Genomic DNA, 26,234 nt, shown 5'->3' with positions numbered 1-26,234 from the left:
AACAGGCAGGTGGTTTAGCTTAGCATAGTGAGTTGTGCTGGAGCTGAACAGAAGTGGGTTTGTTGGTGAAAGTGTTTAAACCAACTTGACCTGCTACTGCCTATGATATCAAGATTGGTGAGACTACATTTGCTTTGTTGTATTGTGCTAAAGAAAGGACTGTTTATGTTATTTATTTGGGCTGAAAAAAGGCAGGTTTCACTTTGGAGTTATAAGGTATATGGAGGACAATAAACTTTATTCTGTTTTGATATAACCCCCCTGTGCCTATGTGTATCCACTCACCACCAGAGAGCTGAAACCCCTACAACAGATACATAGAGTTGCAAGGAAGATGCAAATGTATTCCCTGCCTGTCTTGTAAAAACTTTTCAACTAGCGACTGGCAATGAAAGACTCTGTTATACAGAGATAATAATTTCACCTTCCGTTACAATTTTACCAATTTTACAATTATTAAAACCTGGCTGCTAATGGAGCCGGAGGCTAACACTTCTCTGTCTACCTGCGAAAAATCATCCATCATGACGTTTCTATACTAAGGTAACGCGATTTATCCAGTGAGATTTCCAGTATAACAGTTTTATTTCAACAACTATGATGAAAATGAACCTCATGGGAAGCTAATTACATCATTTTGTTCTCTGCTTATTAATTATTCATCATAACTTTATGGAAACGGTTCCGACATCTGATGTAAGTGGCCTACTAGCTGAAATCTAACTTGTCAGAATGGGCCTGCTTTCACACGGCCATATTTTGGTTCCAGCAGGGTCTATATTAGCAGTAGTGACATACATAAGAAGGTGCCTACATCATGCTTATGCCCCTAAGCCTGAGTGGTACCAAAGGTCTCAAAAGTAAAGGAGATCAATATAAATGAGGTGTCACAGTTGGGGCCCCAATTGCAGATTTTGCATTGAGACCCAAGTTACTCCTCTGGCCTATATTATACCAGCTGTGCATTTAAGGCAGTACATAGTTAGAATAATGTATTAGTTTAAAGCGCTTTTTCTAAAATCACGTTATACCTTATCTATAGGTAAGGAGATAACTGGCTGATCACTGGGGGTTCGACTACTGAGACAGAAATCCAGAGAATGGGACTCTGGAATCATGAGAGCAGGGCTCTGCAGCCCTGTCGTGAATGGAGCCCCATTTGCAGCCCCGTCTTGAATAGAGCCCTATCTGCAGCCCCGTCTTGAATGGAGCCCCATCTGCAGCCCCGTCTTGAATGGAGCCCCATCTGTAGCCCCGTCTTGAATGGAGCCCCATCTACAGCCCCGTCTTGAATGGAGCCCCATCTGCAGCCCCATCTTGAATGGAGCCCCATCTAGAGCCCCGTCTTGAATGGAGCCCCATCTACAGCCCCGTCTTGAATGGAGCCCCATCTGCAGCCCCGTCTTGAATGGAGCCCCATCTGCAGCCCCGTCTTGAATGGAGCCCCATCTGTAGCCCCGTCTTGAATGGAGCCCCATCTGCAGCCCCGTCTTGAATGGAGCCCCATCTCCAGCCCCGTCTTGAATGGAGCCCCATCTCCAGCCCCGTCTTGAATGGAGCCCCATTTACAGCCCCGTCTTGAATGGAGCCCCATCTGCAGCCCCGTCTTGAATGGAGCCCCATCTGCAGCACCGTCTTGAAAGGAGCCCCATCTGTAGCCCCGTCTTGAATGGAGCCCCATCTGCAGCCCCGTCTTGAATGGAGCCCCATCTCCAGCCCCGTCTTGAATGGAGCCCCATCTCCAGCCCCGTCTTGAATGGAGCCCCATCTCCAGCCCCGTCTTGAATGGAGCCCCATCTACAGCCCCGTCTTGAATGGAGACCCATCTACAGCCCCGTCTTGAATGGAGACCCATCTGCAGCCCCATCTTGAAAGGAGCTCCATCTACAGCCCCGTCTTGAATGGAGCCCCATCTACAGCCCCGTCTTGAATGGAGCCCCATCTACAGCCCCGTCTTGAATGGAGCCCCATCTACAGCCCCGTCTTGAATGGAGCCCCATCTGCAGCCCCATCTTGGATGCAGTGACAATGCACATGCTTGACTCTGCTCCATCCTTTGTCTATGGACCTTCCAGAGAAAGCCAAGTAGAGTTCTTCTCAATTATCATCAGTCCCATTGACAATAAATAGAGTGGAGGACAAGCATGTGCAGGTCTACTTCAGTCAAGATGGAGTTGTAGAGAGCCCCGTTCTTGGAATGTCTGGCAGTCGGACCACAGTGATCAGAAAGTAATTCTTTACCTTTCCTATAGGGAATAACTTGTCATTTTGAGAAACAAAACTTTTTAAGAGTTAGATGCTAGCTGCACAGCACATAGGGCCACCTGTTTTACCCCCTCACCTAAAAAGCATCCCTCACCAAAATTCCCCAAGGTGCGTTCCCTCGTGTCCACACACATTTGAAGTGTTGTAACATCTTGCAGATTATCCTCCCCGGTAAGTCCTTTCTGCAGGGAAAAAATAAAAAATTAAATCACACAATATTAAAGTCTGAGGATAAGGAATAGATTCTCATATGGTTTGTATAGTATTTGCAGTGACCCCATACCAGTCTTGTGGGTGAGAGATATTCATCAACGAGGGTTTCATAGTCTTCACGGTTTACAGGATTTGGATTCAGCAATCCTTGCCATCCCAAATCAAGGACCCTCACACTGGGAGTACCTGGGCGTCTCTGAAAACTCTGTTCCATGGTTTACCTAAAAGTAAACGAATAACGAGTGATGACAATAACAAATGTTTTTTATTCTAATTAGTTAGATGACATAATTAATTTTTGCATCACTTTCCATATCACCATACAACAGTATCATAATAGCATGCTGAAAGGTAAAGCTTCACATTGTGGCCACTTAACACTATATTTTAGGAATGTTGTTATCATATTAATTTTAGATTTTTTTTTCACTATAGAATTTTATTAATATATTCCTAATTTTTGATCACAGGGATAGCAAGACGGTTCGTATGTTTAAAACTGAAGTGAGTAATGTTAAACTTATTATTTATGGATATTTATCCAGAGAAAGCCCCCAAAACTCACGTCTAGAGCTTGTGCAGAGTCCCTATGGTGTATTATGAAACTATTGGCAACTGATGGGACGTTGTACAAATTAAGGCCTGATTTATCAAGACTTTGCATGCCCATTTTAATGACGTGTGTGTGCCTAAGTAAGATGAGCTAAATTAAAAGGCACTCGCCTCTTAAAGGGAATCGGTCAGCGTTTTTTTGCTATGTAATCTGATGACAGCAAGAGGTTGAGGTTAAAGCACAGATTTCAGCGATAGCTCGCTCTGTGGTTTTGTTTACTTACAATGATTGTTTTAGCACCAAGAGTTTATCATTGCTGGGACACAGTAGCACGTGCATGCTAGTCTGACACGCCCCCTCCAGTGATAGGCAGCTCACTGTCTATGAACAAGAGGCTGGTGTGGGCGGGGTTAGCTTCCTCAGCTCTGCTGCTAAATCTAAAAACTGTGTCAGAATGGCTGCACTCAATAAACTAAGTGATACATCATTGGATTTGGTTTCTCTTTACTTACATCAGGCTGCTCTCAGATGAGGTAGCAAAAACCTGCTGACAGATTCCCTTTTAATAAAAATGTTGCATTTATAAGGTGCCCAGCCTGTTGGAAATGTACTTTTGTCGTGATATAAAAAAGATATACTGTATAGGTATTGATGGATTTATTTTTCAAAGACCTGCCATCCTCTCTCTATATATGTGGTTTGGGGAACAGGGGGGGAGGGAGTTGATCTTACGGACTGATTCTTGTGAAAACACGATGGCTCAGTGGTTAGCATTAGCATTGTTGCTTTGCAGCGCTGGGGTCCTGTGTTCAATTCCCACCAAGAACAACATCTGCAATGAGTTAGTATATTATCCCTGCGTTTTTATGAGCTTCCTCCTGGTTCTCCGGTTTCCTCCCACATTGGAAAGACATACTGATAGGGAACATAGATTGTGAGCCTAATGGGGACAGGGATGATGTCTGTAATGTGTTACGGAATAGGATGCTGCTATATAAGCAAAGCATAATAATGAAAACTAGATGAAAATAGCAGATGTAAATGCACCTTCAAGGGTGACAACTTATAAATGAGCAATATCTGTCAAGCCATTGGATAAAGGCTGAACAAAGGGGAGAAAGCCTTTCAATTAATATTTGTCATTAATACACAGTTGATTCACTCACTTACCAAGGAAGGATAGGTTACATTTCTTTAAAAAATTCAGACCACTGGAAAAAAAAATATAATTTAAAATATAAGTTATATATAATTGATAGTATTTACAAAGAACAGAAGAAACAACATCAAGAACTAACATAGCACTGCTGCAGCTAAACAAAGGTTGTTACCTAGTAGACATCCTAAAATCCTGGAAGACATAGCTAGGTATTGAGAGGCTTGTTTGGGTCACTTGTTTACAATTCCTGTTGAAGCTGAAATTTTGGGTTGTCACCTTGTCTTTTAACTAAGAAACAACTGAGAACGAATCTTAGCATCTTGACAGCTCAGGTATTTACCGTATGTTTCCTTTTTATTTATTTTTTTAGTAAATGGCATTTCAAGTAGCTGGCTGAAGTTTTGTGAATACCACTTGTAGCCTGTATGTCAGTTACTTTATAGAAAGTTTATAATGAGGTGAGGCACAGATGGAAAACTCATGCTGTAGATGACACATTTTAAAAAAATTGTTATCCATTTGTCTTTAAATTTCATTGGAAAACCTCCAAATGGACCGTTCACCAAATTTTTCATGTTAAACTGGATACATGATGTAATGATGGCTGCAGAGCAGAATAAAAACATTTTTTATATATTTTGCCTCACTGTTGCCGACATATTAGAAATAAAAGTATTTCAATTAATGAAAATTAAGTCTAAATAGGTGTTATCAGATAGTTTTCAATGGGGGCGTGTACTTCTTCATTCTATATAATATTGACCAATCAGAAGCAGGTAACAACACACAGCAGAAAAAGAACACTCCCCTACACTTGCTTAGAGCAGGTTTCTCAGTGAGTGCGATAATGACAGACAGCCCTGATTTCTTGGTCTAACCTTGTGCATGATTAGAAAGTGCTGGGAGTAGAGCACAGATGAAAAGCACCTTTCAGATACGTCCCCAGCAGTCCAAGCGGGGGACGGCAGCACAGATGAGTTTAACTTTGTCACATTACAAATACTTTTGTCAGCTCTTCTCTCACAGCACTGTCACCTCTGTTGTCCTGCCCTTCACCTACTCTGTCAGTCCAGAGATAAGAGCACAATGGTGTCAATAACCACAGTTATGTTTGTTATACTCACAGGAACTTGTGCAGTGACATCAGGTTGTCTGCAGTGAGAACATGACTGTCATTATATGTCTCACACAGGAGTATCCTATCTGTTCTGGGCTACTCCTGTGTGAGATGCAATGACAGTCTGTTGTGCTCTCACTGCAGAGCGAGTACAAGTTGCTGTGAGCACAACAGGCATAAGTGCGATTACTGGCAAAGATTCATAATTAAGAAAAAAATGTTTCTAAGACTGATCTATAACTTTTTATTTAGATCATGGGTATATAATAAAACTAAATTCATACTATGCCACCTGAAAGTGTATGGCCATTATAACGAGGGGAAAAGCACATGTAGAGGAAATATGCAGTTTTGAAGCTGTGCTGATACATTACAGCAAGTGAAGACACTAGTACCCTGGCTATACACAGACATTGCATTTAGCCTATATTAAAGGGAGGGACACTCTCCCAAAAGAAAAAACAGAAACTTGGATCAGGCTTAAAACTGCATATCATCAGCCTGCAAGTTAATGACGGAATGAAGATTGCAGACTGAAGCACTCATGGTGCCAGACAGATGATTGTTGGTGTAGAAGTGAACACTGCCCTGGTCTGACTGCCATGAAGGACTGAATTGGATGCTGGATAAGGGTAGTTCAAATGTTTTTGCTCACTCTAGTTACTTCTTAGCTGTTAAACACCTGTCCCGGGTATCCCAGGCTTTGCTTCATTCATTTGGCTGTGCTCTGTGTTGGGTTTTGCAGGATGCTAGAGTGGATCAATGACAATTTCTCTAGACTTATTTAAGACCCATTTAGACACATACCTGTGTCTTGGGATTGAGACTCTAGGGCTCCATGCTTGGTTTGCTCCATTACCTGTGCTTTGCTGTGTTTTCTACTTGCATTAATCTCTGATGGGTTGCAGGTCATCTGTCCTGCTTCTCCTGAGATTCTTGTGTGTGCCAAGTCCTAAATGCCCATGTACCTTCGTGCTTGCTGCATCAACGCACGGGATTCTTGTGCCTGCTTGTACCTAAGGCTTAGAGGATCCCCTTACTGGCGAGCCTAACACTAGCCACAGGAGATTGTGTGGATTCTACAGTTGGGAGTGCGATTTGAAACGTGCAGCATGGTCCAAGTCACTCCATGCAAGTCTATTACACTGAAGAAGATAGGAGACGATAACTAATCAAAGTTCTGGGCTCAGCAATCTTGTTCTTTGTCGCAGACTTAAATGAAGCTGCAGGGCACATGCACAGCCTGGCACACCAATTTCTCCTCTCTGTGCTCTTGCTACCAGGAAAGAACAGGTGGGCACAAGCACTTTCTGACTAGGGGCCCAAGAGATACCCCACACCGATCTAACAACCATCACCTATTCAGTGGACAGGTTACACTAAGTTATTTGGACTGGAATGACCCTTAAATGTATTAATTTGGCCTCAGATCTCAATCTTTATGCTGGAAAAACAAATTAGATCCATTCAAACCCAACTTCGCAGGACGTAAAAGATCTGCTGCTAATAACTTAATGTCAGGTCATGGGGAGCCTATGCTTCAATGTGGTAGAGATAATTTTGTTATATTGAAGGGGTTGCCGGCCTTAGGCTACAATCTGTAGTCACTCTATGTGACTGCAGACTGGTGAATCCCTAAATCTTATGCACTGTGAGGGTTCTCCGGTGTCAGCGCCAGGCGCATAAGCACAAGTACGTGATTTGCATACATGCGATCACATGCCGACTAGACGTACGTGGCCTCCCTCAATGCAAGTGTATTGAACGAGGCCAGACACAGTCTAGTCGGAATGTGGCCAGAAGTATGCAAATCACATTCTTGCAGTCACATGACTGACCACTCCCAGCATCGGACAATCCTGAAAGCGCGCAGTGCGCAGGATGTGAGGATTCACAAGTCTGCAGTCACATAGAGTGACTGCAGAATTGTAGCTTAAGGCAGAACAGCCCCTTTAAATAAAATGGCTGTGGATGATTTGTATTGCTTGTGAAACATTTTGAGTCATCATCAGTGAGATACATCAACACTGTCAGAGAGTCATCTGCAGCTGACCCTTTTTGTAGCCAGTCTTATCATCAGAAATGACTGCATTATGGTAAAGTGCTTAACCATGCAGAAGACAATAAGTCGCATTAATAAATGAGCGTCTAGTTTTGTGCTTCCCATTATCCAGTCCCTGCACCTTTGTCTTGCAGCCTATTTAAACAGTTAAATGGATGTGTCAGCTATGACCTCATTTATTGATGCTGCAGTAAGGCAGGGTTGCAGGATTGCAGTCTTTAGTCAACACTTGGAATCGGAAGCTGGTGCCAAAGTATTTAACTAATATATTCACTTTCAATTTGTGACTTCATCTATAAATTCAAACAATTACTTCATCCTATGAGCTTCTAGATAAAACAGCTCATGGCGATCTGTCCACACATTTTGGGAAAGCTTTGCAATCTCACTCCTTGCATTCAGTAAGCACTCCTGCACTATCGCAACTGAAATTGAATATGTATGCATTAATGTGCTGTATTACATATATTTTAATATGATTTCAACACTCCAATTAATTAATACAAATGATAGAGATATTGATTGTTTTTGTTATTAGTATATATATATATATGTATTTTCAATGGAGTCCACAGAAAGCTAATTGAAAACTTGTCCAGCCACATGTTAATTGTCCAAATGGTCAGTCTAAGCAAAGTGAATGTAAATGACCCAGTAATTTACATTAAGGGTACCGTCACACAGTGGCACTTTTGTCGCTACGACGGTACGATTCGTGACGTTCCAGCGATATCCATACGATATCGCTGTGTCTGACACGCAGCAGCGATCAGGGATCCTGCTGAGAATCGTACGTCGTAGCAGATCGTTTGGAACTTTCTTTCGTCGCTGGATCTCCCGCTGTCATCGCTAGATCGGTGTGTGTGACACCGATCTAGCGATGCGTTCGCTTGTAACCAGGGTAAACATCGGGTTACTAAGCGCAGGACCGCGCTTAGTAACCCGATGTTTACCCTGGTTACCAGCGTAAATGTAAAAAAAAAAAAACAGTACATACTTACATTCCGGTGTCCATCAGGTCCCTTGCCGTCTGCTTCCCACACTGTTATGAAGGCAATCCAGTGACACAGTGTGCCAGCAATCAGAGCACATACAGTGATCTGACAATAACCCAAAAACAATAGAACGAGCTCTGAGACGTGGAATCTCTGTAGACCGCAATACCTGAACCTATCCTAAACACAACTAAAGGCAGCTGTGGATTGCGCCTGACACTACCTATGCAACTCGGCACAGCCTGAGGAGCTGACTAGCCTGAAGATAGAAAAACAAGCCTGACTTGCCTCAGAGAAATACCCCAAAGGAAAAGGCAGCCCCCCACATATAATGACTGTTAGCAAGATGAAAAGACAAACGTAGGGATGAAATAGATTCAGCAAAGTGAGGCCCGATATTCTAGATAGAGCGAGGATAGCAAAGAGAACTATGCAGTCTACAAAAAACCCTAAAGCAAAAAACCACGCAAAGGGGGCAAAAAGACCCACCGTGCCGAACTAACGGCACGGCGGTACACCCTTTGCGTCTCAGAGCTTCCAGCAAAACGAATTGACAAGCTGGACAGAAAAAGTAGCAACAAAAGCAAAGAAGCACTTATCTAAGCAGAGCAGCAGGCCACAGGAAAGATCCAGAAGCTCAGATCCAACACTGGAACATTGACAAGGAGCAAGGAAGACAGAATCAGGCGGAGTTAAATAACAAAGCAGCCAACGAGCTCACCAGAACACCTGAGGGAGGAAGCTCAGAAGCTGCAGTACCACTTGTGACCACAGGAGTGAATTCAGCCACAGAATTCACAACACCACACTCACTGACTGCCGGCCATAAAGTGAAAGCAGAGCACAGCGGTGACGTCACCGCTGTGCTGTGCTTTCACTTTACGGCCGGCAGTCAGTGAGTGCGGGAAGCAGACGGCAAGGGACAGACACCGGAATGTAAGTACAGTGGGGCAAAAAAGTATTTAGTCAGTCAGCAATAGTGCAAGTTCCACCACTTAAAAAGATGAGAGGCGTCTGTAATTTACATCATAGGTAGACCTCAACTATGGGAGACAAACTGAGAAAAAAAAATCCAGAAAATCACATTGTCTGTTTTTTTTAACATTTTATTTGCATATTATGGTGGAAAATAAGTATTTGGTCAGAAACAAACAATCAAGATTTCTGGGTCTCACAGACCTGTAACTTCTTCTTTAAGAGTCTCCTCTTTCCTCCACTCATTACCTGTAGTAATGGCACCTCTTTAAACTTGTTATCAGTATAAAAAGACACCTGTGCACAACCTCAAACAGTCTGACTCCAAACTCAACTATGGTGAAGACCAAAGAGCTGTCAAAGGACACCAGAAACAAAATTGTAGCCCTGCACCAGGCTGGGAAGACTGAATCTGCAATAGCCAACCAGCTTGGAGTGAAGAAATCAACAGTGGGAACAATAATTTGAAAATGGAAGACATACAAGACCACTGATAATCTCCCTCGATCTGGGGCTCCACGCAAAATCCCACCCCGTGGGGTCAGAATGATCACAAGAACGGTGAGCAAAAATCCCAGAACCACGCGGGGGACCTAGTGAATGAACTGCAGAGAGCTGGGACCAATGTAACAAAGCCTACCATAAGTAACACACTACGCCACCATGGACTCAGATCCTGCAGTGCCAGACGTGTCCCACTGCTTAAGCCAGTACATGTCCGGGCCCGTCTGAAGTTTGCTAGAGAGCATTTGGATGATCCAGAGTAGTTTTGGGAGAATGTCCTATGGTCTGATGAAACCAAACTGGAACTGTTTGGTAGAAACACAACTTGTCGTGTTTGGAGGAAAAAGAATACTGAGTTGCATCCATCAAACACCATACCTACTGTAAAGCATGGTGGTGGAAACATCATGCTTTGGGGCTGTTTCTCTGCAAAGGGGCCAAGACGAGTGATCCGGGTACATGAAAGAATGAATGGGGCCATGTATCGTGAGATTTTGAGTGCAAACCTCCTTCCATCAGCAAGGGCATTGAAGATTAAACGTGGCTGGGTCTTTCAACATGACAATGACCCAAAGCACACCGCCAGGGCAACGAAGGAGTGGCTTCGTAAGAAGCATTTCAAGGTCCTGGAGTGGCCTAGCCAGTCTCCAGATCTCAACCCTATAGAAAACCTTTGGAGGGAGTTGAAAGTCCGTGTTGCCAAGCGAAAAGCCAAAAACTTCACTGCTCTAGAGGAGATCTGCATGGAGGAATGGGCCAACATACCAACAACAGTGTGTGGCAACCTTGTGAAGACTTACAGAAAACGTTTGACCTCTGTCATTGCCAACAAAGGATATATTACAAAGTATTGAGATGAAATTTTGTTTCTGACCAAATACTTATTTTCCACCATAATATGCAAATAAAATGTTAAAAAAAACAGACGATGTGATTTTCTGGATTTTTTTTTCTCAGTTTGTCTCCCATAGTTGAGTGTTGTGAATTCTGTGGCTGAATTCACTCCTGTGGTCACAAGTGGTACTGCAGCTTCTGAGCTTCCTCCCTCAGGTGTTCTGGTGAGCTCGTTAACTGCTTCATTACTTAACTCCGCCTGATGCTGCTATCCTTGCTCCTTGTCAATGTTTCAGTGTTGGATCTGAGCTTCTCCTGATTGTTCCTGTGACCTGCTGCTCTGTATAGCTAAGTGCTTTTTGCTTTTTTGTTGCCTTTTTTCTGTCCAGCTTGTCTTTTGTTTTGCTGGAAGCTCTGAGACGCAAAGGGTGTACCGCCGTGCCGTAAGTTCGGCACGGTGGGTTTTTTTTGCCCCCTTTGCGTGGTTTTGCTTTAGGGTTTTTTGTAGACTGCAAAGTTCGCTTTACTGTCCTCGCTCTGTCCTAGAATATCGGGCCCCACTTTGCTGAATCTATTTCATCCCTACGTTTTGTCTTTTCATCTTACTCACAGTCATTATATGTGGGGGGCTGCCTTTTCCTTTGGGGAATTTCTCTGGGGCAAGTCAGGCCTATTTTTCTATCTTCAGGCTAGCTAGTTTCTTAGGCTGTGCCGAGTTGCCTAGGTAGTTGTTAGGCGCAATCCACAGCCGCTTTTAGTTGTGTTTAGGATAGGATCAGGTGTGCAGTCTACAGAGTTTCCACGTCTCAGAGCTCGTTCTTGTATTTTTGGGTATTTGTCAGATCACTGTGTGCGCTCTGATCGCTAAGCACACTGTGTTTCTGGATTGCCTTCATAACACCTGTCATTAGCAAACATAACAGTACAAGGAGCCAACTAATGATTCTCAATAGAGGGAAAGAAAAAGTTCTGACATCATTTTTTTTTTTTTTTTCTGCTCTGTGTTCACTTTTTTTTTTTTCCCCTAGACATTTGGGTGATTCTGGACACAGGTGTGGACATGGATATTCAGGGTCTGTGCTCTTCAATGGATAATCTCGTTATAAATGTACAAAAAATTCAAGATACTATTGATCAGAAATCTATGTTAGAACCAAGAATTCCTATTCCTGATTTGTTTTTTGGAGATAGAACTAAGTTTCTAAGTTTCAAAAATAATTGTAAGCTATTTCTGGCCTTGAAACCTCATTCTTCTGGTAATCCTATTCAACAGGTTTTGATTATTATTTCTTTTTTGCGCGGCGACCCTCAAGACTGGGCATTTTCTCTTGCGCCAGGAGACCCTGCATTGAGTAGTGTCGATGCGTTTTTCCTGGCGCTCGGATTGCTGTACGATGAGCCTAATTCAGTGGATCAGGCTGAGAAAAATTTGCTGGCTTTGTGCCAGGGTCAGGATGATATAGAAGTATATTGTCAGAAATTTAGGAAATGGTCAGTACTCACTCAGTGGAATGAATCTGCGCTGGCAGCTTTGTTCAGAAAGGGTCTCTCTGAGGCTCTTAAGGATGTCATGGTGGGATTTCCTATGCCTGCTGGTTTGAATGAGTCTTTGTCTTTGGCCATTCAGATCGGTCGACGCTTGCGCGAGCGTAAATCTGCGCACCATTTGGCGGTACTGCCTACCTTTGCCTGACATTGCCATCTCCGTGTGCGGTTCCACCATTACTCCAAAGCAACATGCCCGCTGCCTTGGGGTCATCCTTGATTCTGACCTTTCATTCACCCCCTACATCCGATCACTGGCTCGCTCTTCTTACCTGCATCTCAAAAACATTTCTAGAATTCGCCCTTTTCTTAATTTCGACTCTGCAAAAACTCTGACTGTTTCACTTATTCATTCTCGTCTGGACTATTGTAACTCTCTACTAATCGGTCTCCCTCTTGCAAAACTCTCCCCGCTCCAATCTGTCCTGAATGCTGCAGCCAGGATCATATTCCTCACCAACCGTTACACCGATGCCTCTACCCTGTGCCAGTCATTACACTGGCTACCCATCCACTCCAGAATCCAGTACAAAACTACTACCCTCATCCACAAAGCACTCCATGGCTCAGCACCACCCTACATCTTCTCTCTGGTCTCAGTCTACCACCCTACCCGTGCCCTCCGCTCCGCTAATGACCTCAGGTTAGCATCCTCAATAATCAGAACCTCCCACTCCCGTCTCCAAGACTTTACACGTGCTGCGCCGATTCTTTGGAATGCACTACCTAGGTTAATACGATTAATCCCCAATCCCCACAGTTTTAAGCGTGCCCTAAAAACTCATTTGTTCAGACTGGCCTACCGCCTCAATGCATTAACCTAACGATCCCTGTGTGGCCTATTTATAATAAAAAAAAAAAAAAAAAAAAAAAAAAAGGTTCCTCGCATCATGTTCTCATACACTTTATGCAGTATTAGCCCTCTGTGTCTGTACTGCTACATACTTAGGCAGTTAACTGGTTCATGCAGCTTTACATGAACACCTGAGCCTTACACTATAGCTGGTCCGAATAACTAAAGCAATTGTTACCATCCACCTCTCGTGTCTCCCCTTTTCCCCATAGTTTGTAAGCTTGCGAGCAGGGCCCTCACTCCTCCTGGTATCTGTTTTGAACTGTATTTCTGTTATGCTGTAATGTCTATTGTCTGTACAAGTCCCCTCTATAATTTGTAAAGCGCTGCGGAATATGTTGGCGCTATATAAATAAAATTATTATTATTATTATTATTATTACTGCCTGAGGTTAAACCTGAGCCTATGCAGTGCGATAGGACTATGACTAGAGTTGAACGGCAGGAATACAGACGTCTGAACAGACTGTGTTTCTACTGTGGTGATTCCACTCATGCTATTTCTGATTGTCCTAAGCGCACTAGGCGGTCCGCTAGGTCTGCCGTCATTGGTACTGTACAGTCCAAATTCCTTCTGTCCATTACCTTGATATGCTCTTTGTCGTCGTTTTCTGTCATGGCGTTTGTGGATTCGGGCGCTGCCCTGAATCTGATGGATTTGGATTATGCTAAACGTTGTGGGTTTTTCTTGGAGCCTTTGCGGTGTCCTATTCCATTGAGAGGAATTGATGCTACACCTTTGGCCAAGAATAAACCTCAATACTGGGCCCAGCTGACCATGTGCATGGCTCCTGCACATCAGGAAGTTATTCGCTTTCTGGTGTTGCATAATCTGCATGATGTGGTCGTGTTGGGGTTGCCATGGCTACAAACCCATAATCCAGTATTGGATTGGAATTCCATGTCGGTATCCAGCTGGGGTTGTCAGGGGGTACATGGTGATGTTCCATTTTTGTCGATTTCGTCATCCACCCCTTCTGAGGTCCCAGAGTTCTTGTCTGATTATCAGGATGTATTTGAAGAGCCCAAGTCCGATGCTCTACCTCCGCATAGGGATTGTGATTGTACTATCAATTTGATTCCTGGTAGTAAATTCCCTAAAGGTCGATTATTTAATTTATCCGTGCCCGAACACGCCACTATGCGCAGTTATGTGAAGGAATCCCTGGAGAAGGGACATATTCGCCCATCGTCATCACCACTGGGAGCAGGGTTCTTCTTTGTAGCCAAGAAGGATGGTTCGCTGAGACCGTGTATTGATTACCGCCTTCTTAATAAGATCACTGTTAAATTTCAGTATCCCTTGCCATTGTTATCTGACTTGTTTGCTCGGATTAAGGGGGCTAGTTGGTTCACTAAGATAGATCTTCGTGGTGCGTATAATCTGGTGAGAATAAGGCAAGGAGATGAATGGAAAACTGCATTCAATACGCCCGAGGGTCATTTTGAGTATCTAGTGATGCCGTTCGGACTTGCCAATGCTCCATCTGTGTTTCAGTCTTTTATGCATGACATCTTCCGTGAGTATCTGGATAAATTCCTGATTGTTTACTTGGATGACATTTTGATCTTCTCAGATGATTGGGAGTCTCATGTGAAGCAGGTCAGAATGGTTTTTCAGGTCCTGCGTGCTAACTCTTTGTTTGTGAAGGGATCAAAGTGTCTCTTCGGTGTGCAGAAAGTTTCATTTTTGGGGTTCATCTTTACCCCTTCTACTATCGAGATGGATCCAGTTAAGGTCCAAGCCATCCAGGATTGGATTCAGCCGACATCTCTGAAAAGTCTGCAAAAGTTCCTGGGCTTTGCTAATTTTTATCGTCGCTTCATCTGTAATTTTTCTAGCATTGCCAAACCATTGACCGATTTGACCAAGAAGGGTGCTGATTTGGTTAATTGGTCTTCTGCTGCTGTGGAAGCTTTTCAGGAGTTGAAGCGTCGTTTTTGTTCTGCCCCTGTGTTGTGTCAGCCAGATGTTTCTCTTCCGTTCCAGGTCGAGGTTGATGCTTCTGAGATTGGAGCAGGGGCGGTTTTGTCACAGAGAGGTTCTGATTGCTCAGTGATGAAACCATGTGCTTTCTTTTCCAGGAAGTTTTCGCCCGCTGAGCGTAATTATGATGTGGGCAATCGAGAGTTGCTGGCCATGAAGTGGGCATTCGAGGAGTGGCGTCATTGGCTTGAAGGAGCTAAGCATCGCGTGGTGGTATTGACTGATCATAAGAACTTGACTTATCTCGAGTCTGCCAAGCGCTTGAATCCTAGACAGGCCTGTTGGTCGTTATTTTTTGCCCGCTTCGACTTTGTGATTTCGTACCTTCCGGGCTCTAAAAATGTGAAGGCGGATGCTCTGTCTAGGAGTTTTGTGCCCGACTCTCCGGGTTTATCTGAGCCAGCGGGTATCCTCAAGGAAGGAGTCATTGTGTCTGCCATCTCCCCTGATTTGCGGCGGGTGCTGCAAAAATTTCAGGCGAATAAACCTGATCGTTGTCCAGCAGAGAAACTGTTCGTCCCTGATAGGTGGACTAATAAACTTATCTCTGAACTTCATTGTTCGGTGTTGGCTGGTCATCCTGGAATCTTTGGTACCAGAGAGTTAGTGGCTAGATCCTTCTGGTGGCCATCTCTGTCACGGGATGTACGTACTTTTGTGCAGTCCTGTGGGATTTGTGCTAGGGCTAAGCCCTGCTGTTCTCGTGCCAGTGGGTTGCTTTTGCCCTTGCCGGTCCCAAAGAGGCCTTGGACACATATTTCGATGGATTTCATTTCTGACCTTCCCGTTTCTCAAAAGATGTCAGTCATTTGGGTGGTCTGTGATCGCTTCTCTAAAATGGTCCATCTGGTGCCCTTGGCTAAATTGCCTTCCTCCTCTGATTTGGTACCTTTGTTCTTTCAGCATGTGGTTCGGTTGCATGGCATTCCTGAGAATATTGTTTCTGACAGAGGTTCCCAGTTTGTTTCAAGGTTTTGGCGAGCCTTTTGTGGTAGGATGGGCATTGACCTATCCTTTTCCTCGGCTTTCCATCCTCAGACTAATGGCCAGACCGAACGAACCAATCAGACCTTGGAAACATATCTGAGATGTTTTGTTTCTGCAGACCAGGATGATTGGGTGTCCTTTTTGCCGTTGGCTGAGTTCGCCCTTAATAATCGGGCCAGCTCGGCTACCTTGGTTTCTCCATTTTTTTGCAATTCTGGGTTCCATCCTCGTTTCTCTTCAGGACAGGTTGAGTCTTCGGACTGTCCTGGTGTGGATTCTGTGGTGGATAGGTTGCAGCAGATCTGGACTCAGGTAGTGGACAATTTGATCTTGTCCCAAGAGAAAGCTCAACTTTTCGCTAATCGCAGACGCCGTGTGGGTCCCCGACTTCGTGTTGGGGATCTGGTTTGGTTATCTTCTCGTCATATTCCTATGAAGGTTTCCTCTCCTAAATTTAAACCTCGTTTTATTGGTCCGTATAGGATTTCTGAGGTTCTCAATCCTGTGTCTTTTCGTTTGACCCTCCCAGACTCCTTTTCCATACATAATGTATTCCATAGGTCGTTGTTGCGGAGATACGTGGCACCTATGGTTCCATCTGTTGAGCCTCCTGCCCCGGTTTTGGTGGAGGGGGAATTGGAGTATATTGTGGAGAAGATTTTGGATTCTCGTGTTTCTAGACGGAAACTCCAGTATCTGGTTAAATGGAAGGGTTATGCTCAGGAAGATAATTCCTGGGTTTTTGCCTCTGATGTTCATGCTTCCGATCTTGTTCGTGCCTTTCATGCGGCTCATCCTGGTCGGCCTGGGGGCTCTGGAGAGGGTTCGGTGACCCCTCCTCAAGGGGGGGGGTACTGTTGTGAATTCTGTGGCTGAATTCACTCCTGTGGTCACAAGTGGTACTGCAGCTTCTGAGCTTCCTCCCTCAGGTGTTCTGGTGAGCTCGTTAACTGCTTCATTACTTAATTCCGCCTGATGCTGCTATCCTTGCTCCTTGTCAATGTTTCAGTGTTGGATCTGAGCTTCTCCTGATTGTTCCTGTGACCTGCTGCTCTGTATAGCTAAGTGCTTTTTGCTTTTTTGTTGCCTTTTTTCTGTCCAGCTTGTCTTTTGTTTTGCTGGAAGCTCTGAGACGCAAAGGGTGTACCGCCGTGCCGTTAGTTCGGCACGGGGGTTTTTTTTTGCCCCCTTTGCGTGGTTTTGCTTTAGGGTTTTTTGTACACTGCAAAGTTCGCTTTACTGTCCTCGCTCTGTCCTAGAATATCGGGCCTCACTTTGCTGAATCTATTTCATCCCTACGTTTTGTCTTTTCATCTTACTCACAGTCATTATATGTGGGGGGCTGCCTTTTCCTTTGGGGAATTTCTCTGGGGCAAGTCAGGCCTATTTTTCTATCTTCAGGCTAGCTAGTTTCTTAGGCTGTGCCGAGTTGCCTAGGTAGTTGTTAGGCGCAATCCACAGCCGCTTTTAGTTGTGTTTAGGATAGGATCAGGTGTGCAGTCTACAGAGTTTCCACGTCTCAGAGCTCGTTCTTGTATTTTTGGGTATTTGTCAGATCACTGTGTGCGCTCTGATCGCTAAGCACACTGTGTTTCTGGATTGCCTTCATAACACCTGTCATTAGCAAACATAACAGTTGAGGTCTACCTATGATGTAAATTACAGACGCCTCTCATCTTTTTAAGTGGTGGAACTTGCACTATTGCTGACTGACTAAATACTTTTTTGCCCCACTGTATGTACTGTTTTTTTTTTTTCACGCTGGTAACCAGGGTAAACATCGGGTTACTAAGCGCGGTCCTGCGCTTAGTAACCCGATGTTTACCCTGGTTACCCGGGAACCTCGGCATCGTTGGTTGCTGGAGAGCTGTCTGTGTGACAGCTCTCTTAAGGTACCTTCACACATAACGATATCGTTAACGATATTGTTGCATTTGGTGACGTTGCAACAATATCGTTAAAGAAATCGCTATGTGTGACAGCGACCAACAATCAGGCCCCTGCTGTGCCATCGTTGGTCGCTGAACAAAGGCCAGAACTTTATTTCGTCGCTGGATCTCCCGTGGACATCGCTGGATCGGCGTGTGTAACACCGATCCAGCGATGTCTTCACTGGTAACCAGGGTAAACATCGGGTAACTAAGCGCAGGGCCGCGCTTAGTAACCCGATGTTTACCCTGGTTACCATCCTAAAAGTAAAAAAAACAAACAGTACATACTTACCTACCGCTGTCTGTCCCCAGCGCTGTGCTTCTCTGCTCTGGCTGTGAGCGTCGGTCAGGCGGAAAGCAGAGCGGTGACGTCACCGCTCTGCTTTCCGGCCGCTGTGCTCACAGCCAGTACAGGAGGAGTGCAGAGAAGCAGAGCGCCGGGGACAGACAGCGTTAGGTAAGTATGTACTGTTTGTTTTTTTTACTTTTAGGATGGTAACCAGGGTAAACATCGGGTTACTAAGCGCGGCCCTGCGCTTAGTTACCCGATGTTTACCCTGGTTACCGGCATCGTTGGTCGCTGGAGAGCGGTCTGTGTGACAGCTCTCCAGCGACCAAACAGCGATGCTGCGGCGATCCGGATCGTTGTCGGTATCGCTGCAGCGTCGCTTAATGTGAAGGGGCCTTTAGAGTACACTTTACATTTATCTATTTGGCCTGAAGGCTTCAGTACACATACCATGACAAAGCCTCAGATAACAGGATATAGATCAAAAGCCTTTAACATATAAATGGAGGTATTGCCTGACACAGGGGGAGAGACAGAGAGACAGGTTTGGATGAGCGAGGGCACAGAGAGCAGGCTGAATTGACTCCTACCATTTCCAATGTAATGTACAGTTATATGAAAAAGTTTGGGCACCCCTATTAATCTTAAGCTTAATGTTTTATAAAAATTGTTTTTTTTGCAACAGCTATTTCAGTTTCATATATCTAATAACTGTTGGACACAGTAATGTTTCTGCCTTGAAATGAGGTTTATTGTACTAACAGAAAATGTGCAATCTGCATTCAAACAAAATTTGACAGGTGCATAAGTATGGGCACCCTTATCATTTTCTTGTTTTAAATACTCCTACCTACTTTTTACTGACTTACTAAAGCACTTTTTTTGGTTTTCTAACCTCATTGAGCTTTGAACTTCATAGCCAGGTGTATGCAATCATGAGAAAAGCTACTTAAAGTGGCCACTTGCAAGTTGTTCTCCTGTTTGAATCTCCTCTGAAGAGTGGCATCATGGGCTCCTTAAAACAACTGTCTAATAATCTGAAAACAAAGATTATTCAACATAGTTGTTCAGGGGAAGGATACAAAAATCTGTCTCAGAGATTTTACCTGTCAATTTCCACTGTGAGGAGCATAGTAAGAAAATGGAAGAACACGGGTACAGTTCTTGTTAAGGCCAGAAGTGGCAGGCCAAGAAAAACATCAGAAAGGCAGAGAAGAAGACTGGTGATATCAGTCAAGAACAATCCTCAGACCACCTCGAGAGAGCTGCAGCATCAACTTGCTGCAGATGGTGTCACTGTGCATCGGTCAACTATACAACGCACTTTGCACAAGGAGAAGCTGTATGGGAGAGTGATGCGAAAGAAGCCGTTTCTGCAAGCACGCCACAAACAGAGTCGGCTGAGGTATGCAAAAGCACATTTGGAGAAGCCAATTTCTTTTTGGAAGAAGGTCCTGTGGACTGATGAAACCAAAATTGAGTTGTTTGGTAATACAAAAAGGAGTTATGCATGTCGGCCAAAAAACACAGCATTCCAAGAAAAACACTTGCTACCCACAGTAAAATTTGGTGGAGGTTCCATCATGCTTTGGGGCTTTGTGGCCAATGCCGGCACCGGGAATCTTGTTGAAGTTGAGGGACGCATGGATTCCTCTCAGTATCAGCAGATTCATGACAATAATGTTCATGAATCAGTGACAAAGATGAATTTACGCAGGGGATGGATCTTTCAGCAAGACAATGATCCAAAACACCGCTCCAAATCTACTCAGGCATTCATGCAGAGGAACAATTACACTGTTCTGGAATGGCCATCCCAGTCCCCAGACCTGAATATCATTGAACATCTGTAAGATCATTTGAAGGGAGCTGTCCATGCTCGGCGACCATCAAACTTAACTGAACTGGAATTGTTTTGTAAAGAGGAATGGTCAAAAATACCTTCATCCAGGATCCAGGAACTCATTAAAAGCTAAAGGAAGCGACTAGAGGCTGTTATTTTTGCAAAAGGAGGATCTACTAAATATTAATGACACTTTTCTGGTGAGGTGCCCATACCTATGCACCTGTCAAATTTTGTTTGAATGCAGATTGCACATTTTCTGTTAGTACAATAAACCTCATTTCAAGGCAGAAACATTACTGTGTCCAACAGTTATTAGATATATGAAACTGAAATAGCTGTTGCCAAAAAAAATTTTTTTTATAAAACATTAAGCTTAAGATTAATAGGGGTGCCGAAACGTTTTCATATAACTGTATGACTTATGATTATTGATTATGTATTATTTTTAGTGACTGTTTATATTTATTATCTTTAATTAAGTAAATTCATTTTTGTCTTATTCAATTTTCATGTATTTATTTATTCATTTTGAACCTTAACAAAACAATCATCGTTATAGATCAAGGGCCTAGAGGTCCATTTACGTTGCATGATTATTGGGAATGAATGTTGTTTGGAACACTTACAGTATATCCCAATAACTGGGCAATGTTAACAGGCCGCCAACCACCCGATGGCTCGTGGGTAAAATTATTTTTAAGCTTGCTTAAAAACTATTGATCATGTCAGCACATTATCCAGTGTAAACAGTACATGCAGAGGTGTATCTAGGTTTTCCAGCATTCAGCGTGTCGCCCCCTTCCAAGTATATATGCGAGTTGCACACTGAGTCACGTGCCGACGAGCTGCTCTTCATAATTTTCTCAATCTCAGTAAATCCTGAGAGCGTGCAATGAGCGCTCTGAGAATTCAGAAGTCTGCAGTCACATAGAATCATCACAAACTTGGACAACCCCTTTAATGCTGCTAAAATAAAAACATTGTAACCCTTAACTTGTCAGACAGCACAACACTCTGCTAACATAGCCATGTATCATATAATCTTACAAGTTATGGATTGTTACATGTTACATGTATACAGGACCAGAACCAATAACAGCACAAGAATCCAACACCAGAAACACCAGCAGTACAGAAATACATCACTAGAACCTCCATCAGTATAGAAATTCATCATCAGAACCACCACAGTACAGAAATACATCCGTATAACCCTCATCGGTATAGAAACACAGCATCAAAACCCTTAAAAGTACAGGAATACATCCCAAGAACCATCATCAGTACATGGTACATGGATTGTAATGTCAGGTCAGAGCCATATACATTTGAATCGCATGAACCTAAAACTTCCAGTACATCCTTAATTAACTCGAATACACTCGAGTTTTCTCGAGCATGCTCGGGGGTCCTCCGAGTATTTTTTAGTGCTCGGCATTTTAGTTTTTCTTGCCGCAGCTGAATGATTTACATGTTAGCCAACATAAGTACATGTGGGGGTTCCCAAGCTGGTTATCAGATGTAAATCATTCAGCTGCGGCAAGAAAAACTAAAACTCCGAGCACTAAAAAATACTCGGAGGACCCCCGAGCGTGCTCGAGAAATCTCAAGTAACGAGTATATTCGCTCATCACTAATCCTTAACAATGATAAACAGATACTGGATGTTGTTCGTATCAGTCATCATCAGGCTGTGGACCATACAGGAACCACAGTACTGATGAGAATTAGTCAGTGTCACCCCAAAAAATTACATCTAGGTACCTTGTAGATGACATTGTCTCTGATTAGATTAATTCTCTTTCTTTTCTTCATCTTGTCCAGATGCTATGATGACTTTTCACAGCCACAGCTTGTCTTTGCAGACTTCCATCTTCTCCGGTCTTCCGATCATCCCTAGACGATACAATTAAAAATAGCAGTGTCATTATAATGCTCCTGAATAAAAATATCTGCCCTACACTGAGCCTCTTAATAATTGCCTCTCGGTATATTTCCTGCACAAAATATGACCCACACACTGTCCCTCTTATGGTACTTGCCTTCACACTGCCCACTCCTTTCCACATTGGGCCCCCTCTTCATACAGTCCTCTCACACTGTGTCCCCCTTTTTTGCCCAGTCTCTACATTGTGCCCCCTCATCACATTCCCCTACCTTGGTATACTGTCCTGTCCTGGCTGTGCCCTTACACAGTCCCCCCAAGCTACCCTCCGACACTAATGAGTATCTATTTTGTGCCCACTCACACTTTTCTCCCCCATCCTGTCTCCTCTCCTCACACTATTCCCCTCAATAGTCTCCTCACACAATTCTCCCTCCTCTCACATCCCCCTGCTAACCATACTGTTTCCTAATATATGTACTCCCTTGCTTTCCATACTGACGCCTACCATATCCCACAACACCCCACACTGTGTCTGCACCTATACCATCACCCTCACTCCCTATACTGTGTCCTCATACAATCTTCCCCTCGCTCCTCATGCTGTGTCCACATCCATCCCTCCACTCACCATACTGTGTCTGCACCCAAGCCCCCCTCAAACTGTTTCATTATACATGCCCCATATCCTCCCTTACTCCTCATACTGTATCCTCAAATTTCTCTCGCTTCGTCCTCTCCGTCCCCATATTGTGTCCACACCCATCTCTTCCTTGTTACCCAAACTGTGTCCGCAAATCTTATTGCCCCCCTCAAACTGTATCCTCAAATCTTATTTTGACTCCCCCACCCCACATTACAATAAATCTTTGGTGTCTTCAGCTCCACTGGAGCACTTTCCACCATCATTGTAGGCGCCTCTGCAGCCACGTCGAGTGATGTCAGCAGAGTGATCACATGACCTGATCATGCTGCTGACGTCACCCTGGCCTGTCAGTGGGGGCTTCAATTGTGCTTGTGTCACTGGGATCCGATGCGCAGCACCTTCTCTGAGTCAGATGCCACTTTGACAGCTGGCTCAGAGAACCACCTACTCCAAATCTGGGGGATGGCAAAATGCAGCAGCCAAGGAGACACCCAGGACCACCAAAATAGTCGGCCTGGCTGTGCCCCATCTGCCAGTCCCCCCCTTGATACGCCTCTGAATACATGTGCTGCTGAACTAAAGGACAGATTTTGAGCACTGAAACATCTATTTTCGTTCTAGAAGGGCAGTTGACCAATGTCTGGTAAATGTAGCCAATCAGAGATTGTGCAATGTAATGGCCTCAGGTCGACTAATGTAAATGCACCCTAGAATACTCCTTCTTGATTTTGCACTGAAGATAAGGTCTCTAATACTTAAAATAAGTGATGAGCGAGTGTGCTCGTTACTCGAGTTTTCCAAGCATGCTCGGGTGTTCTCCATGTATCATGGGCATGCTCGTAGATTATGTGTGTCACTGCAGCTGCATGATTTGCGGCTGTTGGACAATCTGAACACATGCAGGGATTGCCTGTTTGTTAGGGAATCCCCACATGTATTCAGGCTGTCTAGCAGCCGCATGTCATGCAGTGGTGGGGACTCAAATATAATGTAATGCTGCTGGAGCGCCCGGTCAAGGCAAGGGGTTACTCGGTACCGGGTCCGGTCAGCTGAAAGGGGAATGTCACGGTGGCTACCCGGTCCGTGGCCCTGGGACATCCGTATAAAAGGGGAAGGTCTTTAATGGGATAAAGTTTATGTTCGTGACACCACCTGTGGTATTCGGTCAGGGTGACCGATGCTGTTTAAAGGGGTCTGCTGGGGTGATGTTATGGCAGCTAGAAGGTATACCTTCCCACAGGTGAAGTATATCCCCAGGTCTACCCGGTGTGTAGATGGTAGAATGGTGAGAGGTGTAGTGAAGAACGAGTACCCAGGTTTGCAGTCTCTTTACCTCGTTCACTGAGGTCTTCAGGAGCCACAGTCCAGGGCGCCAGATCACAGGCCAGGTAGGGTCTGGCCGGTTTGGAGGCAAGTCCAGAGTCCCCTTGTCCAGGTGGAAATCAATAGCCTTTCCTTGTGCTGTAGTGGTGTAGTCCCTTACTGCATGTGGCTGTAACTTTCTTTTACTATCTTCATTTCATCAAGACTAGCCTCTCCATACCCATGTCATTCCTGATGCATTGCCAGCATTTCCTGATGTTTTATAGAGAAAGTCAGTCTTTTTTATTATCCTAAATGTGGAAGTTCATTTTTTTCTTAACTATTTTGTTTAGCTCAAGGTAGAGTAGACTGAAAGGAAAAAATGTCTCCCACCTTGTGGCTGCTCCCCTGAGTATTCCGTATTTTTCTGACGAGTGTCCCTTTATGAGGTAATAACTCAGGAACGCTTCAACGGATCCTAGCGATTCTGAGATTGTTTTTTCGTGACATATTGGGCTTCATGTTAGTGGTAAATTTAGGTAGATAATTTTTGCGTTTATTTGTGAAAAAAATGGAAATTTGGCAAAAATTTTGAAAATTTCGCAATTTTCACATTTTTTATTTTTATTCTGTTAAACCAGAGAGTTATGTGACACAAAATATTTAATAAATAACATTTCCCACATGTCTACTTTACACCAGCACAATTTTGTAAACAAATTTTTTTTTTAATAGGAAGTAATAACGGTTAAAATTTGACCAGTAATTTCCCATTTTTACAACAAAATTTACAAAACCATTTTTTTTAGGGACCACTTCACATTTGAAGTCAGTTTGAGGGGTCTATATGGCTGAAAATACCCAAAAGTGACACCATTCTAAAACTGCACCCCTCAAGGTGCACAAAACCACATTCAAGAAGTTTATTAACACTTCGGGTGTTTCACAGCAGCAGAAGCAACATGGAAGGAAAAAACGAACATTTAACTTTTTATTCACAAAAATTATATTTTAGCAACAATTTTTTTATTTTTTCAAGGGTAAAAGGAGACAGTGGACAGCAAAAGTTGTTGTCCAATTTGTCCTTAGTACGCTGATATCCCATATGTGGGGAGAACCACTGTTTGGGCCCACGGCAAGGCTCGGAATAGGAGCGCCATTTTATTTTTTGAATGAAAAATTGGCTCCAATCTTTAGTGGACACCATGCCTAAAGATTGGAGCTCCCCCACAAGTGACCCCATTTGGGAAATTAGACCCCCAAGGAACTTATCTAGTTGAATAGTGAGCACTTTGCACCCCCAGGTGCTTCACAAATTGATTCGTAAAAATGAAAAAGTACTTTTTTCACAAACAATTTCTTTTAGCCTCAATTTTTTCATTTTCACATGGGCAACAGGAAAAAATGAATCCTAAAATTTGTTGGGCAATTTCTCCTGAGCGCAGCGATACCTCATATGTGGGGATTAACTACTGTTTGGGCGCACTGCAAGGCTCAGAAGGGAAGGAGCGCCATTTGACTTTTTGAATGAAAAATTAGCTCCAATCGTTAGAGGACACCATGTCGCGTTTGGAGAGCCTCTGTGTACCTAAACATTGGAGCTTCCCCACATGTGACCCCATTTTGGAAACTAGACCTCCCACGGAACTTATCTAGATGTGTGGTGAGCACTTTCTACCCCCAAGTGCTTCACAGAAGTTTATAACGCAGAGCCGTGAAAATAAAAAAAAATGTTTTCCTCAAAAATGATTTTTTAGTCAGCAATTTTTATTTTCTCAAGGGTAGCAGGAGAAATTGGACCCCAAAATTTGTTGTCCAGTTTGTCCTGAGCACGCTGGTACCCCATATGTGGGGGTAAACCACTATTTGGGCACATATCGGAGCTCAGAAGGGAAGTAGTGACGTTTTGAAATGCAGACTTTTATGGAATGGTCTGCGGGCGTCACGTTGCGTTTGCAGAGCCCCTGATGTGCCTAAACAGTAGAAACCCCCCACAAGTGACCCCATTTTAGAAACTAGACCCCCGAAGGAACTTATCTAGATGTGTGGTGAGCACTTTGAACCCCCAAGTGCTTCATAGAAGTTTATAACGCAGAGCCATGAAAATAAAAAAAATATTTTTTTTTCCTCAAAAATGATTTTTTAGTTCGCAATTCTTTATTTCCCAAGGGCAATAGGAGAAAATGGACCCCAAAAGTTGTTGTCCAGTTTGTCCTGAGTATGCTGATACCCCATATGTGGGGGTAAACCACTGTTTGGGCACATGTCGGGATTCGGAAGGGAAGT

General features: G+C 43.9%; 1 protein-coding gene across 2 annotated transcripts in view; it reads right to left on the bottom strand.

Annotated features, from left to right (window-relative positions):
* The window catches only part of LRRC56 (leucine rich repeat containing 56), a 66,293-nt gene that overhangs the window by 30,937 nt on the left and 9,122 nt on the right, over positions 1-26,234 (bottom strand). Inside the window, exons 1-4 of one of the 2 annotated variants that reach the window (XM_069738858.1) lie at positions 21,880-22,011; positions 4,202-4,242; positions 2,549-2,699; positions 2,360-2,447 (exon numbers count right to left, since the gene is read on the bottom strand). In XM_069738858.1, the coding sequence (XP_069594959.1) occupies positions 2,360-2,447; positions 2,549-2,692 (232 nt within the window). In that variant the 5' untranslated portion in view covers positions 2,693-2,699; positions 4,202-4,242; positions 21,880-22,011. Of the gene's footprint in view, positions 1-2,359; positions 2,448-2,548; positions 2,700-4,201; positions 4,243-21,879; positions 22,012-26,234 lie in introns of those variants that run through there. The other variant, XM_069738857.1, reaches the window with a different exon arrangement.

This window comes from Ranitomeya imitator, chromosome 9, assembly GCF_032444005.1.
Source record: "Ranitomeya imitator isolate aRanImi1 chromosome 9, aRanImi1.pri, whole genome shotgun sequence".
In the NCBI taxonomy this organism is placed as follows: domain Eukaryota; kingdom Metazoa; phylum Chordata; class Amphibia; order Anura; family Dendrobatidae; genus Ranitomeya; species Ranitomeya imitator.
This window is presented reverse-complemented; position numbering and strand designations above follow the sequence as displayed.